General features: G+C 36.7%; 1 protein-coding gene across 1 annotated transcript in view; it reads left to right on the top strand.

The window, feature by feature from the left end:
• RASSF6 (Ras association domain family member 6) overlaps positions 1-20951 on the top strand; it is a gene marked incomplete at its 5' end in the record, with an annotated part of 49836 nt that extends 28885 nt beyond the window's left edge. The window contains 9 exons of the mRNA XM_054688204.1: positions 3929-4007; positions 7094-7224; positions 10684-10781; positions 14083-14267; positions 16540-16641; positions 16940-16991; positions 19423-19541; positions 19653-19750; positions 19844-20951. Coding sequence (XP_054544179.1) covers positions 3929-4007; positions 7094-7224; positions 10684-10781; positions 14083-14267; positions 16540-16641; positions 16940-16991; positions 19423-19541; positions 19653-19750; positions 19844-19919 — 940 coding nt within the window. The remainder of the gene's footprint in view (positions 1-3928; positions 4008-7093; positions 7225-10683; positions 10782-14082; positions 14268-16539; positions 16642-16939; positions 16992-19422; positions 19542-19652; positions 19751-19843) is intronic.
• Positions 20952-21219: the final 268 nt, after the last annotated feature.

Here is a 21219-nt window from a genome sequence, read left to right as displayed (position 1 = left end):
AATGACTGATGCTTCCTGATTGTACTCACACAGTAACTGTGTGAATGTGCAAATGAATGACCCTCATACAGGTCTTCTGTTCAAGGACATGATTGAATGTATAAGCCAATCATCTTCAAAGGTTCCTCTGAGGTGTGAACTTGTTCCCCTAAATCATATACAGTGTTATAAACCAATGTTAACTCAATAAAGAAAAATATATATATAATAAATTTCATTTGGCAGATGGTGTAGCTATAAGTTGTAATGGGGAAGTGCAAATTAAGAGCATCAGAAAGTGACTTTTATACAACTACATGAAATTGTCTTCTAATTTATTTTTAATAAATGTACAGGGGCCGTTCTTTAAACTGTTCCTCTGGTAAGTTACATGCTTTTAAAATATGGTGTTGTAGTATTTAGGATGCATTCATCCTTGCTATAATTGTTCACATACTAATACATTTTTTCTAATGCTTCACTCTTTCTATTGTGCCATTAACTTGTCTGATTTTATCCCAACACTTTATTTTCCTGAATTCCCCTCTTCTTTTATATTCTAAAGTCCTTCAAAGTATCATTCATAATCAAAGATCCTGCCTATAATAAAAATTATAGAAGACCACTGTGGTATTCAGTTATTCCATGTTAATATGGTTTGTGAGTTTGCAGACTTTCTCTACAAAGGGCTAGATAATAAATGTTTTAGGCTTTGTGGGCCATACAGTTTTTGTCACAATTGCTTAACTCTGCTTTTATAGAAGGAAAGCAGACAATAAGCTAACAAATTAGCGTGGCTGTATTCCAATAAAACTTTATTTATAAAACAGCTAACCCCTGGGTCATTTGGAGACTTGTTTTCACAAAGGAAGATTTAGTTAGGTTCTGTTCAGATACAGGAACAAATTCTAAGTGCCTTGTACCCAGAGTCTAATATTTCTAATTAAACATTATAAATAATTATACACAGTAAATAATTTGAAGGATATTTGTATCACACCTTAGTGTGCACTTTTATCAGAAACAGTAGCTGTTGGGGGAAAAGATTATGTAAAACTTCATTTGCTTTAATAGCAACTCACAGCTCAGCATATTAGGAATTGCATCCCAATGGAACCAGAAATTTCTGTCTGCTGCTCTGACATTCAATAACAAGAGCTATAAAAGTGTTCATGCACTTTACTGGTACTGTAATTTTTAGGGAATATTCCACAGCAATGATGTTTCATAACCCAGATGTGTCCCAAGTGTGAATCTGAAACTGACCTCTATGTACAGAAGGCAAGGATGGACTAAAGAAAGGCAGGCTATTCAGACTGGTAGGTAGCAGTTTTAATGAACAAGGGGACTTACTTAGGAAGCATTGTCTTGGGTGACCCCACAATGAGTAGTTTTCCACAGCACACCCCACCAAATCTCAAAGTTTTATAGAGGCTTGTATTATGTTCAGTAGATATATGTAAACCAGCTAGTCTCAACAACACACCACACATACACACTCTCTCGAGGCAATATCTGAAGCAGTTTCTGGGTCCTGCTGTTCCATGGAAGGAGGATAAGGACTGTCTCGTCCTTGACTTATTCAGTCAAGACGACTGAATATTCCCCTGGGGAGGGGAATGAGAAACCTCAGATTTCCCAGTCCCAGCTTGTGAGTCATTTCTTTGGTAATGTATTTTTAATTGCTTTCCCCAAAATTTGACTCCAAGGGAACAAAATCAATGTACTAAATGATAGTTAGGACAGGATGATTCATTAATGCTATAATTCTAAAGTAACCCTCCTAGAAAATGGAACAATAGCATGTGGGAATTCTATAGAATTTTCTTAAATGTTAATTGTGAGGAGTGTATTGATCCTCTAAATGTGCAAATTAAAATTACAAGTGAGAAAAATGGGAAAAAAATCAAATATAATCTCAAACATTTAAAAATCAATATTACAAATAATGATTCAATATTCATTAAGATTTTGTTGAATTAGAGCCTATTGTAAGCAAGTCTGTGCTGTAATTAAACAGACCAAAATTCCGTCCTCATGGAGCCAATATTCTTATGAGAGGAAGGCACAATTTGAACATGAAAGGGATTTTAGTGCTTAATATGTTTGGAAATTTAATATCATGAATTTCCCCCTGTAAAACTGCTTATATAAAAAAGCTTCCCCCACCCCATTTTGTTTGGTTTGTTAAGAATAAGAATTTCTCTGCTTACTTCATTTTTCAGGTATTTAATTTCTCTGTATGTGCCAAGCAGTCTTCCAGGCACAGGGAATACATTGTAAACAAAACATTCAAATATACCTGCAGCTACAGTCTAGTGGAGGGAGATAGAATATGGGATAAGTAAAAATATTTTACTTATCAAAAAATGGGGGGGAAAGATGGTGACTATGGGGCAGAGGAGAAAAAAAGATATACAAGTGTGGAGAAGACAAATTTTAGATTGATCAAGAACTCCTTGAGAGCCTCCCTGGTTGCACAGGAGTTAAGTCTCAGCACTATGAAGCTATCTGCAGCCACTGCAGCATGAGTTCGATCCCAGCCAGGGAGCTAACTCACATGTTGTAGCAGACCTCTCCTGTCTTGCCTGCTGCTCCCCTCAGCAGTGTATTTCAGTAGATCTGCCTGTTCTGCTCCCCACTCTGTTTCTGGTGGGTCCTCTCACCACCACCCCTCCATGCCTCTAGCCTGTACCCCAGTTCTTGTATGCATAAAAACATAAATCTTAAAAAAAAAAAAAGAGCTCCTTGAAAAGGTGGCTTTTGAGTAAATAGTTAAATGCAGCAGCAGCAAGTGACAGTGAGTTGGGGGAGGGCCATGAAGGAAGAGGGAAGAGCATCAACAAGTTCAAAGGCCTTGAGGTGAGTGAGCATGTTCCTGGGCATTCAAGGAACATCAAGGAGCCCCGCTCAGAGACTGAAAGAAAGAGCAGTGGGAATTGAGATCAAAGGTGATCAACAGAGCATATCACATTTGACCTTTGAAGTCATTGGAAGGATGTTGGCTTTTGTTCTGATTACGGGAAAATACTGGAGATTTTTGAGGAAAGGATAGAGATGATCAGGCTTACATTAAAATAATTCCTGTTGTTGCAACTGATCGCAGATACAGGGAGGATTTAGGAGACTTTGCAATAGTCCAGATGAGAGACAGTGAGTTGGGTGGGATAAGCATCTTGAGTGGGAGCAGCACAGATGGAAGGATGGGGGGTTCCCACTGTCAGATCCCACCTGCCATGAAGGAGAAGAAAACTGGGGTGCAGAGACCATTCCTGAACTGTTAGTGTATCCCTAGTGGGAAGCACAATGTCAGACACATACTGATTGCTTAAGTTGGTTAAATGTTTGGGCCTCCCTGGTGGCACAGGCGGTTGAGCACAGCACTGTGAGAATGTCCGCAGCCTCTGCAGCACAGGTTCAATCCCTTCAGGCTGGGGAGATACCCACATGGTGTGGCAGACCTCTCCTTTCTCGCCCACTGCTCCCCTCAGCAGTGTATTTCAGTCAGTCTGCCTGTTCTGTTCCCCTCTCTGTCTCTGGTGAATCCTCTCACCCTCCTGCACATCTGGACTGTACCCCAGTTCTTGTATGCATGAATAAATAAATCTTAAAAAAAAAAAAAAAACAAAGTCAAAAAAGAATGTGAAAACAAATAGCTATCTCATGGCTGCCTTCTGTTAGAGAACTCTGACTTCATCACTGCTCCCTCCGTCAGTCATTTCCCCAACTTTATGTATTTATGAATTAAAACCGTCAATGTTTGTTGATGTCATAAGAAGGCTTTAGTTTTCAATGACCTCCATTAAGTTAAAATTACAGAATAGTAAATATTTATTGAACCATTTCTTTCTTTTTCACACTTTATGATAAAGTGTAAGCACAAGTTATTGCCTTTTACTGTTAAAAAGCCTAAAACTATATGGAACTAAATGCAATACTTTCTTTTTAGGGATGAACTAAATTCTTTATTGAAGAACTATAACATTTTTTATGGGGACCAGAAAAATCTGCATATTTTATATGGACAGGTAAGCACATCAAAGAAATGTACTATAGTTTACTTTAGAAGAAAATATTCCTTTAAAAAAAGTCAGGATGAGTTTGAGTCCATATCCAACAGCATGAACAGTCTAGGAGAAATAGGGGAATCTTTAACTTGATAATGATTTTTCTTTTTAGACACTATCACAAAATCCCAGATCTGGAACACATGACTTTCCAACTAGTTTTGCAGTCGGAAAGCATTTAAAGTAATTTTAATAATGTATTTGCTTTTGAATTTAAAAACAGTATTTATCTTTTAAACACCAAGTCCACTAGAAATCTATCCCAATGTTTTCTTACCACACCAGGGCATATCTAGAAAGATGTTCACGGTGATGTCATTTCTAATGAAGAAAAATTGTGTCCACCAGTGTGGAATTGTTCAAATAAATTATCACACATCTTTGGATTTAGTTAACATATTTGGACTTAATTAACATATTTGGATTTAGTTAAAATGGCTGAAGTAGAATCCAGTGAATGGCCACGATGTCACAATAACACATTTTAAAATTTAGGAAACAGGGCCTCCCTGGTGGCGCAGCGGTTGAGCTCTGGGTTGCGAAGCTGCCCACAGCCTCTGCAGCGCCTGTTCGATCCCCGGCTGCTCCCCGGCCACCGGAGGGTCCCACATGGCGCGCAGACCTCTCCTGCCGCCCGCTGCTCCCCTCAGCTTAGGAAACAATTCTGAAAAGTACTGAAATTATAAAACATTTTTAGGGGTACAACAACTGATAGGCTACTGTACAAACTGAACTGATATTGTTTCCTTTAAAAATATTACCTATAATATTATATAGGTTTCAGGTATGTATCAGTATACATCAACATCTGCATATACTACATTATGTTCATTACTAAAAGTTTAAATCTATTCTTCACCCTAAGATTGACCCCTTTTACCAGATTTATCTTCCATTCTTTTCTTCTGACAATCATTGATTCAGTCTTATATTCTAAATGTTTCTTTTATCTTGTTTAGTTCATTCTTATTTTGTTCCTTTATGTGCTACATATGAATGAAATCATACAGTGTTTGTCTTTCTCCTTCTAACTTATTTCATTATGCATAACATTCTGTAAGTCCATCCGCATTGTTGCAATGGCAAAAATGCATTTTTTTAATAGTAAAGTGGTGTTCCCTTATGCACATATACCACATCTTCTTTATCCAATCATCTGTTGATGGGTACTTAGGGTACTTGGCTATTGTAAGTAATACTGTGATTGCATAGAGTGCATAGATATCTTTAAATCAGCATTTTATATTCTTTAGATAAATATCAGAAGTGGATATATGGATCATATGGGATTTCCATTCTTAGTTTTTTTAGAAATTTCCATAATGCTTACAATGCACCAATTTACATTCCCACTAACTTTGTACAAGTGTTCCCTTCTCTCCACATTCATCTTACAGCACATGTCTTTTGGATAATTGTCATTTTCACAGGTGTGAGGTGATATCACATTGTATTTGTTTGCATTTTCCTAATAATAAGAGATGATGAATATTTTTTCATGTGCCTGTTGACCATCTGTATGGCTTCTTTGGAGAAGTATCCATTTAGATCCTCTGCCCATTTTTTAATAAAGTTGTTTGCTTTTTTTGTTGCAGAGTTTTATGAGTCCTTTAAGTATTTTGTATATTAACCCCTTGTCAGATATATGATTTACAAATATCTTCTCCCTTTCGGTAGGAAGTTTTTAGTTTTTATGATAGTTTCTTTCACTGTGCAGTTTGATGCAGATCCATTTGTTAATTTTTGCTTTTGGATCCCTTGTTGGGGATCAAGTGACCAACAATATCGTTGCAGTTGATATCGAGGAACATGTTATCTGTATTCTATGTATTTTGTGATTTCGGGTCTTACATTCTGATCATTATTTTCAATTAAATTTTCTATGTAGTGTGTGTTAGTTTCATTCTTTTGCATGTGACTATGCCCTTTTTCCAGCACCAGTTATTGAAGAGACTTTCCTTGCTTCATTTTATGCTCCTGATCATTTTTCATAAATAGTTGTCCATATATATGTAGGTTTATTTATGAACTTTCAATTTGGGTGTCTATATTTTCCAAATTTTCTATAATAATAATTCTTTAGTAATGGACTTTTATATATAAGAGAGAAAAAAATAAGATTGGAAAATATGTTCTCTGGGACTATGTTTTGACATTAATATTTATATTCACAGTATATGTTCAATCTATGTTGTGAATTTTTCTTTGCATAACATTTCCTTCTATGCTAATATTTCTAACTTACAATAAAATCTTCAGATGCTAATGACTTTTTCAAAAATATTTCTTTGTTCTGTATTTTCTATACAATTTTATAATACATTATTCATTCATTTTGGATAATAATCTTATGAGTTAAATTTTTCCTGTTCAGAAATGAGGAAAAAGTAAATCTCTCCATTGCTATTTTCCTGATTTGTAGTTTAGTACAGCTTTTAACTCTGCTTTAATTTAAAATTAAACAGAATATGAGAATTAAGCTTCCACTTAATTGAATCATAAAGTTCAGAAAGCATTTTCACATCCTATGTCCTGTGGTGATTATGACTCACTATGCTGTTTATCTCTGTTTTCAAAAATAAAAGAAAATTTCAAAGTAGAATTATTTGTAGCTAAATTAAAAAGCCAAACAATCTCACCTAAGAATTTATTGTTTTTGTCTATTAAGATATCTCACAGGGGCCTCCCCGGTGGCGCAGCAGTTGAGCACTGGGTTGAGAAACTGCCTGCAGCTTCTGCAGTGGCGGTTCGATCCCTGGCCACCGAGTGAGGGTCCCACATGGCGTGCAGACCTCTCCTGCCGCCCGCTGCTCCCCTCAGCAGTGTATTTCGTCCTTCTGTCTGTTCTGCTCCCTGCTTTGGCTCTGGTGAATTCTCTCACCCTCCCGAGCTTCTGACTGTACCCAGTGCTTGTATAAATAAATAAGTAAATCTTTAAAAAAAAAAAAAAGATATCTCACACACTTTAGGTCTGCTTCTTCAGTTAACAATTTCACCTTCTATAAATAATACAAAAACAGTGTTGAGACCATTGATTTCTCCCATAGACTGAAGATGGTAGTCCAGTTGTTGAAGGAATGTTGGATATTTTCTGGGGCGTTAAACGACCAATACAACTGAAAATACAAGATGAGAAACACATCCCTATGTTGAAGTCACCAGATGTCTTTTCCAAAGGGTAAGCTCTCCTTCATGTTCTTAATTTGTTAGAAGGTAATCTTCATATTCACCTTTATTATACACTCCTTTACCTTTATTGGGAGTGCTACTAACTGGTTATACATGGTCTTATTTAATTTCCCAGCAACTCTGTGAATTATGTGTTCAGAAACCAGGGCTCTAACTGGTGAGGTAATTTGTGCAAGATTCTCAGTTATCAAGTGGAAGGAGTGAGCTGTACCTCCTGTCTAGGGCTCCAGAGCCTACTGCTTCTCTCCTAGGAAAAGCCCTAGACAGCTTTCCTCCATTAGAAAAAGGCATGATGAAATGCAAAATTTCATTAGCTCTCGCCTGGTTACAAATAAGGGAGGATAAAATTTAAGCTTCTCCCTCCTTGTAAAACAAACAGCTCTTCCTACTTTCTGGAGACTTTATTCTATATGATTGTCCTGATTATGTTTAGCAGGACACAGAAAAATGCATTTGATGCTCAATAAATGCATCAAACAGTTCTCTGTGTAGTTGTGTTAAATTTTTTCCCCTTTCAATTGTTAGAAAAAGTAATATTCACAGACGGAATAATAGGAATAATTTTTTTTGTTTTCTTCATTTCTGCCTTTTCCCATTTTAATCTCTCTCTCTCTCTCTCTCTCTCTCTCTCTCTCTCTCTCTCTCTCTCTCATTCTCTCTCTCTCTTTCTCTATTAGTTTTGATTAATTAGCCAAGAATCCTTTGTGGGAACCAGCTGTACCCTCAGCAGGAAGGTGAAGCATATTCGGATGGCTGGTCCCTTGTCTCTGGATTCCTAGCAGGTTACATAGGCAGTTAAGGTGCGACTCTGTTTTAATCCAAGCCTAGGCACCCATTTTGGCTTCCATTTTTAAGGTGACCTACATTAAAATTCTGACCTTTAAATGTAGTGGTATAAAGAAATGGACTATTCCCTCATTCTGTAAAAACTTCTCTCATGTCGCCTTCCCCATACTGGATTTCTGTGGGAACAACCTCTACTTCTGCTTTTACAAGATCACAGATTTGATGTCTCCAGCAAGAGGATGCAGAGTAAAGGATGTGAAAGTTCTATACTTAGCTGCTGGAAGGGCTGTACTTTTGTGTCTTTCAGTACACCCTTTGAATCTTCAGTTTGTTGTGGTAACTTTAGTTATCTTTGAAATGAGTCACACTGAGTCAGTTTAATAGGAGTGGTAGAGCTTAAAATTGAATCAGTTTGTTTATGATGTGACCACTTGGGATCTTTTATAGAAGCAATTCTGTAGGCAGACCTTGATCCCTCATACCTGGTTCAAGTATTTTGCTTTGGAAATTATTCACACAAAAAAAATAAACAGCCTTATTGAGGTTTTGTATGCATGTACCAGTTTTCATTTCTGTTTGTAAGGTCTTTTCAAAGTCTGCTTTGGAACATTTTGTGCAACTCATGGGAGGAAGAAGGACATTATAGAAACTGGACAGGTGTACATTTGAATACCATCAATAGTCTTTTGCCTTTCTTATAGGACAGGTAGAGAAGTGACCCCATTCTATGTGACCACATTCTATTTGTATATCAAATTTCTACTTCCTTTTTATTTTGCAACTCATTAGAAAACTTCCCTTTAGCTTAAATTTGCTAATGGCATACATCCTGAAACTTGGTCAGAGCAATACAAATAATCCCCGCTGAGGCACGTAGAACTATTTGACATTACGTAAAGTTCTCACCAATTACTTTTGAAAACTGAGAGGAACTACCCACAAGCTTAAGCATGTTCACGGTTGTATGGTAGCACTTCAGGTTACATAATCCAGAGCTGCCTTCTGCTCTGATGGTAGAGTGGCAACAACTCCACACACTCTCTTTTGAATGTGTTTGTCTCCCTATATTTATGTGATGCCACTGAACTGTAAGAGGGTGAAATCAGTGTCAAATCTCCCAAATCATGGCACCACTAGTCTGGCTTTCTTGAGCATGCTCAACTTTCCCCATAAAAAAAGTATCAAGTTGCTTTGCCTTTTCAGTTTTTGCCTTTTGTTGATATTTTGTCTACACCATCGTTCCTGTGATAAATCTCACTTATTTACTTCATAGAATTATTGAGAGTCAGTATTATAAAAGTTGTCAAAAGACTTCAAAGGAATTCAGAGATCAAGGAAGAAAAGGATCATGTTTATTCATATTTGCTACCACTAGTATTGATAAGCATGTTTGTACTACCAATGATACTGGGTACACTATCACTGCAAATTCCCTATGGATGAGTATTTGTAGTTATAAGGAAGATAGATACATGATATGAAGGAGACCCTTAGGAGAACTAACACTGTCCCAGCTAAAGTATCCTTTAACCTAGAGAGATTCAGGAATATCTTGTATCTCTAAAGGTTTCTGACTCATTATAAAATGGATACAGATGGTGGTATTTATGATGAGGATAACAATGAAGATGAGGATGACTGTGATAATTTTTAACACATATTAATTACTTTGTATTCATTGGGTACTGTCTCAAGAATTTTATACAAATTAGCTCATTTAATCCTCTCAACAACTTTATCCTACCTCATGCAATTATTGTCCCCATTTTATGGACAGGGACACTAAGGCACAGAGAAGATAAGTAACTTATCCAAGGCCATATAAATAGAGATGAGTGTTGGTCTAGCTGATAAAAATAAGTAGTTGTTTGGTTTTATTTATTGTGTGCATTAGCATGTGTTGAAAATGGTTAGTAGCCTATAAAAGATAACTCTCATACTCTATCTTCCTTTGTAGATTGCTTTCTGCATAGTAGATATGCAGCATATCTTATTAATTTAGAGCTACTCTAGCTAACAATGCTTTGAATACAAAAAGGAACCCAATGCATATTAGCAAACAAAGGTTTTTGTATCCATACTCTAAGAGCATTGTGGAAAATCTGAACATGGCTTTATATTGGTTTCTACTATTTCTGTTTACATACGTTTTACAGAATCATCTAACCGTGCTTTTTAGCTTGTAACTGATTCATTGTATCAAGATATGTTCGAATAAAGTATTTATTTATTTATTAAATATTTATTTATTTATGCATACAAGAACTGAGTGTCGGGTCAGAGGTGTGGGGGGGTGAGAGGATTCACCAGAGACAGAGTGGGAAACAGAACAGGCAGATTGACTGAAGCACACTGCTGAGAGGAGCACCGGGCAAGACAGGAGAAGTCTGCTGTGCCATATGGGTAGCATCCTGGCTGGGGATCGAGCTTCATAGTGCTGAGATTTAATCCCTTGCACCACCAGGGAGACCCTAAATAAAGTATTTAAAACCCATGCTGACCATTCTGCTATAAATATAATTTTAATAATATCATAAAATTGTTATAATTTAAGGTGCTATGTCTGCCTACATAGGTCCACAGTGCTTTATTAATACTATAAATCTGAAAATGATCATAAGCCTCATCATGTATGCCATTTACAAAATGTTTTACTTTTCAGGAGAATGACACGCTGGGGGGAATTTGATGATCTTTATCACATCAGTGATTTGGACAGGACCCAGATTCCAGTGTCTGAAGCAACAAATTCCCAGGAAGGTTAGTATCAAACTCTTATTAATGGGGAGACATTTTTTAATTAATGTGAAACATGAATCTAAAATGTTTCTCTGAAATTTAATATTTTACAGAAACTGCTTAATAGTATATTTATATCTTTATAGTTTCTTAGGAACACACTCACTTAGGCCACTACAGTATTGCTATGATGTTTAAGAACTACTTTGCTATATAAAGGTATGATTTCCTTAAATTACAAGTCACTGATCTACTAGCTTAGGAAAAACTAATGGTTTAAATAAAGTTTATAGACATAAAATTGTTCAATATTTTCCCCAAAGATTAGGATCATTTATTATACTCAGTAGCTTGTTTTGTTAGACCAAGACTCTCAGTTAATTTTTCTTTCATTTATTTTAGGCAGAAAGGTCAGTTTTTTTTGTTTAACTGAAGTTTTATACCACTGTAGGGAGCTATTTACTGTCAAAGCTTCCCAAACACAGCCTCAGGTCACCCTTGCAAGCCTTTCTTCTCTACACAAGAGCTGAGCACATCCATTTTATTCAATAACTATTTGTGTAAACTGTACTAAATGAACCAAGACACTCAGTGGAACAATGTTTACATTAGTAAACAAAATAAATTCAACTCTCAAAATCTTATATAACTTAAAATGCAACTACAATGCCAGGTACAAATGTATACATTCATCTCATAGATATTTTTGTGAACACTTAATACTGTACTGTGCTTTGTGTTGGATTCTGCAAATACAAAGATCAGTAAAACAATCTCTTTCTTACCAAGCAGATTCATTGAGGTGGGGAAAATAGATGAATAAATAACTACTTAGAACTAACTATAACCAATGTAAAATAAATAATACTAGCAATACTGATTGCCTATTAATAAGTATCATCACTTTTTATCAAATTAAATTTCTCAGTAGTCTTAGGCTTCCAATATTTAAGTGTTTTAAAAAAGCACTTAAAAGTGTCAACATAATCCTCAAACTTTATTTGTGGTTCTGCTTATGATAGTATGTTAAATAAGACACTATGAAGACTCTTATTGCTACAAAACAACTGTATCCACTATAAACCATGTTTTTAATATTTTGTTTTCAGAAATTAAGGGAAAATATTAAGTCTTCTCCATAAAAACAAGCTAATATACCAGTAAAATCCTGAGACCAAGGCAGAAGGTTTTGAATTAAAAGCAAACATGAAAACTGGTCTGATCTGGGGGATTAGTTAACTCTGTGTCAGGGACTATGCCTCAGACCTACTGCAAAGTAGGAGAACTGGGGCGGGGGGACTGGAAAAGTGTTTTGGGGGCGTGATGGTAAGGAGGGAAAAAGAGAAGGCAAGATAAGATCCACAGATTTCAACAGAGTCCCACTGGAGTTGGTTTTTAAAACAAATCAAGATCCACTGAACTAGAGGTTTATCCTAAAGAGACTATTTTAAGAATCCAAGTGTTAGATGCTGATCTTGAAGCACCAGGGAACTGAGTAGAAATCATGAAGTTAGGTGCCATTTCAAAGGTCAAGGGAAAAATTCACTACATTTGAAAGATTAGGAGAAGATTCAGCACTGGTAATTGCATAAAAATGATTTTGTTTTGTTTTGTTTTGTTTTTAAGATTTATTTATTCATTTATACAAGTACTGGGTACAGTCACAAGCACGGGAGGGTGAGAGAATTCACCAGAGCCAGAGCAGGGAGCAGAGCAGGCAGAAGGACAGAAGTACACTGCTGAGGGGAGCAGCGGGTGGCAGGAGAGGTCTGCGCGCCATGTGGGACCCTCCTCCGGTGGCCGGGGAGCAGTCGGGGATCGAACCGGCGCTGCAGAGGCTGTGGTCAGCTTCGCAACCCAGCGCTCAACCGCTGGGCCACCGGGGAAGCCCTGCATAGAAATAATTGTTTCTCAAAAAAACAATACATTTATCTGTATGGATATAATAAATAAAACACATCTCCTCATTCTTCAATTTAACTTACTAAAGATATTGCATAAATGTGAGCAATCATACATGATTTTAATAACCTCTATATTCCCATTCTGTCTTTTTAATTCATCAATAAATGCATTTTACTCGATAAATATTTATATAACATTGCTTCTCAGAAGAGGCAGAGATATTCGAGTCACTCTATTTTTGTTTTTTTTTTTAAGGTTTTTTTTTTTTTTAAAGATTTATTTATTTTTATTTATTTATACAAGCACTGGGTACAGTCAGAAGCACGGGAGGGTGAGAGAATTCACCAGAGCCAGAGCGGGGAGCAGAGCAGGCAGAAGGACCGAAGTACACTGCTGAGGGGAGCAGCGGGCGGCAGGAGAGGTCTGCACGCCATGTGGGACCCTCCTCCGGTGGCTGGGGAGCAGCCGGGGATCGAACCGGCGCCGCAGAGGCCGCGGGCAGCTTCGCAACCCAGCGCTCAACCGCTGCGCCACCGGGAGGCCCTCGAGTCACTCTATTTGATGGAGTTGTTTCAGTCATTTACCTAAAAGAGAAATCTGCTTGAACAGCATGTATCGAATTTAGCCAACCAATGAAAAATGCTAGTTCCTATGATATGTGACATTCATAGTTGTACCAATGATGGTGTTAGAATGATAATGAAATTACAAGTGTTGTTGCTAAAAGTCTAAATATGAGGCATGGAATCTTGTATTTTACATGGATTTACAAGTTGATTTTCACATAAATTATACCAGCCCAGGAGCTGCTGATTATTGAGATGAGGGTGAGGGGTCATGTTCCTGGGGTGTGATATTACCAAGCTGGGCTCAGACTGAGCTAGGGTATCCGGCTGACTTTACGTTCATGAGCCTACAACTTCCAATGTTTTGTTATTTTTTTCGATCTCCTACACTGTCTTTACAACAATGTAGATTCTATAACATGATGTTCCTTCCAATATTCCCTTATTGTCTTATGGCCTTTTGACATCTCTTATATAATAGTCCTTCCCATTAATCCTTTGAAAATACTCATCAAAACGCAGGGAAATGCCAATATTTTGACACCAAACATAACATAAAAATCTATTTGTATTTATTAAGCTCTACTACTGGAGAAAGATGAACTATCTTGTGCTTACTTGATGATACACAAATTACAACAGAAAATTATTAAAAGTCTGAATAAAGTGGAACACAAATGCCACCAGAGGACTCTAGTCTTACGAACATTGTTGTTTTCTCAAAGTTTAAAATCATTATTATCCATTGTTTAGTTACATATTTACTTGTTAAACACCTTACATAAATCCACCCAGGATGTAAAGAGGTGGGCAGCTGAATGACACTGGTTTATAATCTTTATTCTTCCCAGATTATTTATTTTATCACAGCAACACTCTCAAGCCTATTGCAGAACAAGAGCCAGAATCCCCATTGCTCTATAGAACCATGAGTGAAGCAACCCTGGTGGGAAAAAGGATGAAGCCTATAATCATGGGCAGAAAAGACAAACAGAACCATAGGGCCTCTATTAATGGACATTTTTACAACCATGAAGTGAGTATAATCCCATTGTCATTTCAAATAGTATCCCTTTTGCTAACGATACTGCTCAATCCAGCTTGCATTTAAAAATCGTAGTAGTATAGGGTCTCACTGGTGGCACAGGCGGTTGAGCACCACACTGTGAAGCTGTCCACACCTCTGCAGCTCAGATTCAATCCCTGCCGGCAGGCGAGAATCCCACATGGCGCAGCAAATCTCTCCTGTCTCGCCGGCTGCTCCCCTCAGCAGTGTATTTCGTCAGTCTGCCTGTTCTGTTCCGCGCTCTGTCTCTGGTGAATCCTCTCACCCTCCCGCGAATCTGGCCTGTACCCAAGTTCTTGTATAAAAATAAATAAATCTTAAAAAAAAATCATGGTAGTATACATAATGCTCATTGATTCCTCTATAGGTTGAATATTAAGCTATTGATTTTTTAATGAATTACCATTATTCACTAAAACAATCCTACGAAGTAGGCACACTAGTTGCCCAACTTTAAATATGAGTTGAGGTTAACAGAGGTTCAGCAATTTGTTTTAGGTCACACTGCTTTTAAGTAGCAACTCTGAAACTGAACCCAGACTTGTCTGACTCCATAATCCAAGTTTTTAACCAACAACCAACAAAATGGGTGAACTCTAAGTGACAGACCCTGTGCCAACCATTGGAAACATAAAGATGACTCATTTGATATATCTGCCGTGGAGCAGATGTGTCTACCATGGAGCTCAGGGCTTGGGTAAAAAATGCAATGTAACGGCAAATGGAATAAAGTAAGTGCTACAATTGATATTGGTTCAAAGTACCTTTGGGCATTAACATTTATTTATTCATTTTTTAAAGATTTATTTATACAAGCACTGGGTACAGTCAGAAGCGCGGGAGGGTAAGAGAATTCACCAGAGCCAGAGCAGGGAGCAGAACAGGCAGATAGATAGAGGACACTGCTGAGGGGAGCAGCAGGCGCTGCAGGAGAGGTCTGCGTGCCATGTGCTACCCTCGCCGGCAGCCCGGGATCGAACCAGCACTGCAGAGGCTGCGGGCAGCTTCTCAGCCCAGCACTCAACCACTGCTCTACCAGGGAGGCCCCCAGATATTAACATTTAAATAAAAGAATCAGTCTTTTTTGTCACAGTCCCTTTCAAGTCTCATACATTATATGCCTATCTTTTGATGCAAGTATAGCTGGTGAATAGATATAATTTGTATTCTGATGTTTCACTTAGTGTATGTTATATTTACATGTGCATTTGTATAGTATTTGTAAGACATTCCACTTTGCCAAAGATAAGAAAACCTTTTTTCTAGTGTCAAAAATTTTTCATGACATGTAATTTTACAATCATTCAACCATTCACTTAAATATTTTTTTTTAAAGATTTATTTTATTTTTGGGGCCTCCCCCGCGGCACAGCGGTTGAGCGCTGGGTTGCGAAGCTGCCCACAGCCTCTGCAGCACCGGTTCAATCCCCGGCTGCTCCCCGGCCACGGGAGGAGGGTCCCACATGGCGTGCAGACCTCTCCTGCTGCCCACTGCTCCCCTCAGCAGTGTACTTTGGTCCTTCTGCTGCTCTGCTCCCCGCTCTGGCTCTGGTGAATTCTCTCACCCTCCCGTGCTTCTGACTGTACCCAGTGCTTGTATAAATAAATAAATAAATCTTTAAAAAAAAAAAGATTTATTTTATTTTTTATTTATTTATACATACAAGAGCTGGGGTGTAGGCCAGAGGTGGGGGAGGGGAGGGAGAATGGTGGTGGGAGGATTCACCAGAGACAGCAGGGAGCAGAACAGGCAAATTTACTGAAATACACTGCTGAGGGAAGCAGCAGGCAAGACAGGAGAGGTCTGCTGCACCATGTAGGCTGCTCCCTGGACAGCCAGGGATCGAACTCATGTGCAGTGGCTGGGGATAGTTTGATAGCGTGGTCTTTAACCCCTGTACCACCAGGGAGACCCCCTCTTTTCTTTTTGATAATACCCACTCTAAGTGGGATGGAGTGATATTTGATTGTGGGTTTGATTTGTATTTTCCTTCATGATGTAATGATAAACACCTTTCAGTGCAACTGGCCGTCTGTATATCTTTTTTGGTGAAATGTTTATTTACTGATATTTGTACCTAACTTAGTCTAAAAACACAACAAAAACAGCAAAACAAGAAAATTTTTTAAGTTGATAATTCTATTTTTTTTTGCCCATAAAAAGGTCAGGTTCAGGATAACGACTCTTGTTTGTTTGATATAATTCTAAGGGCTTATATAACAATCCTTTTTTTTTCCCTAGACATCAATTTTCACTCCAGTCTTTGGTTCAGAAACTAAGGTCAGAATAAACAGTAACATGAGGACTGAAGAAGTAATAAAACAACTTCTAAAAAAATTTAAGGTAATCTTTATTTAAAATGATCTATATAAATATCTGGCATATAATTTAACTCTAGACACATATATGTCTGTGAACATATATGTCCTCTGAAATAGACCTACAAATATGTCAGTTAGTTCTGAAGACTCTTTCCTATGTATAACAACTTTCAGTAATTATGCCCTGAGAAATTATATAATTTCTGGGGATCAGGGAAGGTTTAACATCTGAAAGTGAAAAATGGAAGCTAATTCCACTAGTTTAGAAAGTATCTTATGACAACAAGGAATTAATATGTGTTCATTTATTCCACTGACAGATTGAAAATAGTGCCCAGGATTTTGCACTTTACATTATTTTTTCAACAGGAGGTAAGAAAGTTTGATCACCCTTTTTCCATGACTCCAGTGCATTATTGTTTGTTTTCTTACTACAGAAAGACAAAAAATAGTTCACCTCATTCTGTAGAAGAAAGGGATGAAGGGGAGAGGAAGGATGAGAGGGAGTGTTTTAGAATAACCTTAAGAATAAGGGATCTGGCCCTCCCCGGTGGCGCAGCGGTTGAGCGCTGGGTTGCAAAGCTGCCCGCAGCCTCTGAAGCTCTGGGTTCGATCCCCGGCTGCTCCCCGGCCACTGGAGGAGGGTCCCATATGGTGCGCAGACCTCTCCTGCCGCCCACTGCTCCCCTCAGCAGTGTACTTCGGTCCTTCTGCCTGTTCTGCTCCCCACTCTGGCTCTGCTGCTCCCCACTCTGGCTCTGGTGAATTCTCTCACCCTCCAGCGCTTCTGACTGTACCCAGTGCATGTATAAACAAAAAACAAACAAACAAACAAATGAATAAAACATGCCTCTATTTAAAAAAAAAAAAAGAATAAGGGATCCTAGGAGAGTTTATAATACAAAAGAACTTGTTAGCGAGACATTAAATTATCTGAATGGCTATCAGAGTCCTTGAGAACCCAGTGAGGGTTTCAGGAATTACTGGAATTTAAGTTTTCGCTGACTTTTGTACTTCTTCCGTTTTGGCTTTCCCGTCTCACCTCAGCTCTTACTGGAATCAATTGCTTACCGTTTCTCTCTGAACTTGTTACTGCATCTTTCTGAGCAATGTCCAACAAGCTGTTAGGGGCGTTACCTCCTCAGTAAACAAAACATTCATAACTTGGTGGTGGGAGTAAAGTATTAGATGTAGGATACTGGGAAGACACTAATGCAGGTTGGTAGGAGCAGGGAGTTAAAGAGAGATTAAAGAAAACCTAAGGCAAAGCCAAAATGAAATTTTTGTAAACCTTACAATTGAAAAAACGTAAATGTTTAATTTAGTAAAAATTAGGTTATAATTGTGTCATAATGTTTAAGCCCAGAAATTAAATAGAATAAAATAATACATTTTGATGCCAGAATATGAAAGCTGGGTCTCCAAATACACAAAATTAAAATCCGTATAAATTGAAAACCTTATGGAAGAAATATATAAATTTTTGAAAATTCTAGAAGATACACATATGTGTATATATATATATATATATATACATGTAAATACACAGCTCTAGGTATGTACATATATCTGTAATAGGTAGATTGTAAAGAATAGCAGATAAAAATCATTTACATTGTCAAAGATTTCTTGCATAATGGTAATAAAACGACAACCAATGCTACAAAAATAGAAAAAAGTATGATAAAGCAATTCAAAGAATCACAAATTAAAATAATCAGTAAACATGTTTAGGAAAAGCATTAAACTCAAGGAAATAAAGTATCCTGTGAAGTTCAATTTCAAGCTACAATGCAGATTATCTTGCATTTAGTCAGATTGGCAAAACATTTTTGAATGATTCTCTGTGGCTGCCATGGACAAAAGTAAAAAGATATTTTTATTCAATTCTGGTGAAAACATAATTGTCTGCTTTTTTGGAACTCATTTTAGCAATATTTACTATTTGCAGTATATATACTGCGAATAATATAATATATAATATATATATTACATATAATATATATAGCCTTTGGCCCAAACCATCCCCTAATAAGAATCAATTTTACAAAAACAACAACAATAAAAGACTTTTCCTAAAGGTTTTTGTTCAATGACAAAAATATAAAGACAAACTCACCCATTACAGGGGAAGGATTGAATATGTAATTATAATGCAGTCATTAAATTGAATGAGCTAGATTTATGCCTGTTGAAATGAGGGAATTCCATGTAATGCACGTATTAGATGAAAAGTGCAAGATGCCTAAAGATGTTTGTAATAAGCTCCCATTATCATGGCTGAAAGACTGAATGCCACAAATATGTGAAATAATAAAAATAACAACCTTCTAATATCAAAAACATTCTGATAAGGAAGAACCAAGGATTGACTATCAGGAGAGAGAGAAAGAATTGTGGATAATGACAAAGTTTTGGATCTGAGCAACTGGAAAGATTGAATCATATGAACCAAGCTAGGAAAGAATCAATATTTTTTGAATAAATGAGTGAAAAATTATAATAAAGGGCTTTAATGGGGCTGGAGATTTGTTAGAGCTCACTCACCAAAGGGAAGGTTGAATTCTCTGAGATATAGCTACAGTGAACCTTCGAGGATAGCAAAAGAAAGAAGTCCGTTTTTAGTTCATTTAACCATGTTTAACTCCAACTTACTTTTTAAGTGAATACCTCTGGTTAGGTTTTGGTGTTTTGAATTAGATCTTTCAAAAAAAACTAAAGAAAGAAAATAAATGCATAAGTTAATCATTCTTTTTCTCTAGAATGGACTCCTGATTGAAGTTGATCTTGTTTTCATTCGTAGAGCAGAAACGACTGAAGAAGACAGACATTCCACTCCTGCACAGGCTGATCCAGGGACCTTCCAAAATGAATGCCCGCATTTTCCTCATGGATAAAGATGCAGAAGAAATTAGCAGTGATGTATGAATTCCAGCATCCTTAATCTGCCTTTGCTTCCTCCCAACTCAGCACCTCTCACGTAAATGCTCTGCTTTCTTTCATGTTTCATTTTGTTTTCTTTTTTCTTCTCAGGTGGCTCAGTACATTAACTTTCATTTTTCTCTACTGGAAGCAATCCTTCAAAGATTAAATGAAGAAGAAAGAAGAGAGATTCAAAAAACAAAATTAAAGTAAGTCAATAGCATGCAACCTGAGTTGTTGGTCCTTTTAATGTAAAAAATATGTCCATTTTTTAATACTCTTTTTCCCCTTCTCTTTTGCAGATTCTCAAATGAAAAGGCTTTTATACTGCATTGTCTTCAAAGAAAATATATAGTAAAAACAGAGACGACAGTTTAGCTGTACAGCTCATTATTGCTGAAACACTTCAAAACTAGAGATGTTAACTATTTAATTAGTGTATACATTCTATACTTGAACTTGAATCTACAGAAAGTTGAATGCTGAAATACATAGGTGAACTAAAATCTGTAGAAAAGTGAATGTTGAAAAGGCTTGTCTCTCTTTGAAGTAATAGCATTAACTAGGGTTCAGAGTTGGACTGAAATGAGCTGGCATTTATTTCAGTAACTGAAATAAGCTTGGATACCATGTATTCCAAATAATTTTTATAGTAAAATGCTCAATGAACTTGAATGGCAACTTCATATATCCAAACAGTTTAAACTTCTTTTAGCTTGAACTGTGAAAAGAACTGAAATATGATCAACCAACGCTCAGAAATGATTCAAAAGTAAAAAAAGCTGCAAACTCTTAAAAAGTACATGCTCTCCTCTCTGATGGTGACAGATATTTTACAGTTCCTCGAAAATTCTAGCATTTTCATTAAATCTAGGTCTCTATATGGATAGGGAACTATTGGTCATCTGTAACATCAGAGTTCTCTGCCTTTTGGGATAGAAAATGTTATAGATTCTGTTAAGCAATTCAAACTGTAGTTTTCTCAATATGGGTCCTTTTTTCAAATGTGCTCTTAAGCATTTTTTTTTGATCAGTTGAACTAGTTTTATTTTCATAAACATATATACCACAGAATTCAATGAAGATGGTGTAATTGTAGCAACTAGTTTTATTTTCCCAAATACATGTATCATTTAATATATTTCACCAACTAGGACAAGACTTGGGCCTCAGTAATCATTTGTTGCTGTATGTATAAGACAATGCAAAGTTATTATAGCTGAAGCTAGGCAAGGAATTAGGAGCTCTGTCCTTTTCTCTAGTATAACTCTTTCTAAGGACAACTCACAAGGTGCTTACAGTCTGCTAAACCAATTTGAAAAAACATTGAAAATGCCAGATATACCATTTGTGCTTTTATTTGTGAACTCTATATTAAAATGGAGTTTTATGCAACATTCTTCATATTCTCTTATGTGTTTCTCATAATCATTGTATTAAATTGTTTGATATTACATAGTTTGTATGTAATAAACTCGGAAGAATATAAAAATTAAAATAGGACTCATATTTAAGGCAAATATATTAATTGTCAGTGTCACTAAAACCTAAACTGAATAAAAGTTAAATTATGCTGTAATCATTTTCAGCTCTAGAAAGTCTTTTGAGTAAAACAGAGGTTTGCATCTTTATCCTTTTATCTATCAATTTTAGAAAATTAATCTTAAATATATGAAAA

This window comes from Talpa occidentalis, unplaced genomic scaffold (assembly GCF_014898055.3).
Source record: "Talpa occidentalis isolate TD23 unplaced genomic scaffold, MPIMG_talOcc4v2.1 talOcc4.6, whole genome shotgun sequence".
Lineage (NCBI taxonomy): Eukaryota > Metazoa > Chordata > Mammalia > Eulipotyphla > Talpidae > Talpa > Talpa occidentalis.
The sequence above is the reverse complement of the archived record's forward strand: the minus strand, read 5'-3'. Positions and strand labels throughout refer to the sequence as shown.